This window comes from Echinops telfairi, unplaced genomic scaffold (genome assembly GCF_000313985.2).
Source record: "Echinops telfairi isolate 266 unplaced genomic scaffold, ASM31398v2 ScPeMD7_443;HRSCAF=831, whole genome shotgun sequence".
Taxonomy (NCBI): Eukaryota; Metazoa; Chordata; class Mammalia; order Afrosoricida; family Tenrecidae; genus Echinops; species Echinops telfairi.
In genome coordinates, this window is record NW_022104341.1 from 83177882 (window position 1) to 83179396 (window position 1515).

Below are 1515 nucleotides of genomic sequence, written 5' to 3' on the forward strand. Positions count from 1 at the left end.
TCCACTCTTTCTGTGTTTCATAAACTGGGAAATATAACATAGCAAATAAGAACAAAACAGAAAGAAAAAATAATGAAATAAAAATAAAGAGGAAGAAAGAAAAGGCCACCAGCAATATTAAAATAAGTCAGAGAGAAATTTTCTGTCATGGATCAAGGGAGAAATATTTAAACCTGGAGCAAATTCAGGTTAGGTTAAGAGGGAGGCCCACTGACCAGGTATCATATTATACCTTAGTTCTATCCACCATAATCAAGTTTACAATAATCTCTGTGATAGTAAAGTGGTTTACACTGTGGCTAGAAGGGATCTGGTTGAGGCTTAATCTGAATAGATACTCTGCAGATGGATTGTGGGACCCCACTGTCCTCCATAACCTTCTACAAATTGGGTGCTCACAATTTAAGCTCTGATACTTTTCCCTTCATCATATTTGGATTTTGTTATTGTCATCTCTGCATCACATAGGCTGTGTCTTCTTCCGTGTGGACTTAGTTGATGCCTCACTTAGACAGCTGCTTGTATGAATACAAGCCTTAAGACCCGAGACATTATTCCAGTTGATAGCCGAACACCATCTCCTTTCTTCACCACACTCTGCTCTAGCACCCTATCTTCAGTGATCATGTCATGAAGGTGAGTATTGAGCAGTGCATGGAATCTTTTAAAAGTTCTTATTATTACTGTTAGGTGCCATAGTCTGTTCTTGGTCCTAGTGATCTTGCTGATATTTGAAATACTGATGGCACAGCATATACCATCACAGCAACATGCAAGCCACCACAGTATTACAAACTGACAGGCAAGTGGTAGCTTTTGAAGGTAGTGTAATATAATTTTTTTTAAATGGACTTTGGAGTTAGTCGCTCAGGCCTGGATCCAAACTCCAGTTTTATCACTTGTTAGCTGATAGACCTGGGGTTTCAATTTAAAATAAAACCCAAAGCACCTCCCTCCCTTCTTCAGCACAGGACAGCTTCCAACCAGCTCTCTCAGCTGATCTCTTCCATCAGTTCTCTCCTCTTGGCCTGTATAGGGTCCGACTCAACTCTCCTAGTTGCTCTTGACCATCAGGACTCTGCGCAACCAGCAGGGCAGCTTCAATACTGCTCTGCACCCACTGGTTCTCAGCTGCGGCTATTTTACCACAACTCTTAAAATTCACTGCAACTCCCCGTGGGGTTCCGAGACTGTAATTGTTACAGGAGTAGAAAACCCAGTCTTTTTCCTGTGGAGCTGCTGGTGGTTTCGAACTGCTGACCACCGGATTGCAGACCAACATGTAACTGCTACCCCACCAGAGTGCCTGTATTTTACCAAGATTGGGATGATTTTAGATATAGGGCCTCTGCGTACCAAAGGACAGGCTTCCTTCCCGTCAGCCAAACCCTCTGCCATTGAATCTATTCCAACTCGGCAACACTATATAGGATTTCTGAGATTGTCCATTTTTTTTCCTTTTTTTTTTTAAGTCATTTTATTGGGGGCTCATACAATTCATCACAATCCATACAT

General features: G+C 41.8%; 1 protein-coding gene across 1 annotated transcript in view; it reads left to right on the top strand.

Moving 5' to 3' along the window:
• Nucleotides 1–630: 630 nt before the first annotated feature.
• The window catches only part of ZSWIM5 (zinc finger SWIM-type containing 5), a 77861-nt gene continuing 76976 nt past the window's right edge, over nt 631–1515 (top strand). Inside the window, exon 1 of the mRNA XM_045291770.1 lies at nt 631–636. Within this exon, the coding sequence (XP_045147705.1) occupies nt 631–636 (6 nt within the window). The remainder of the gene's footprint in view (nt 637–1515) is intronic.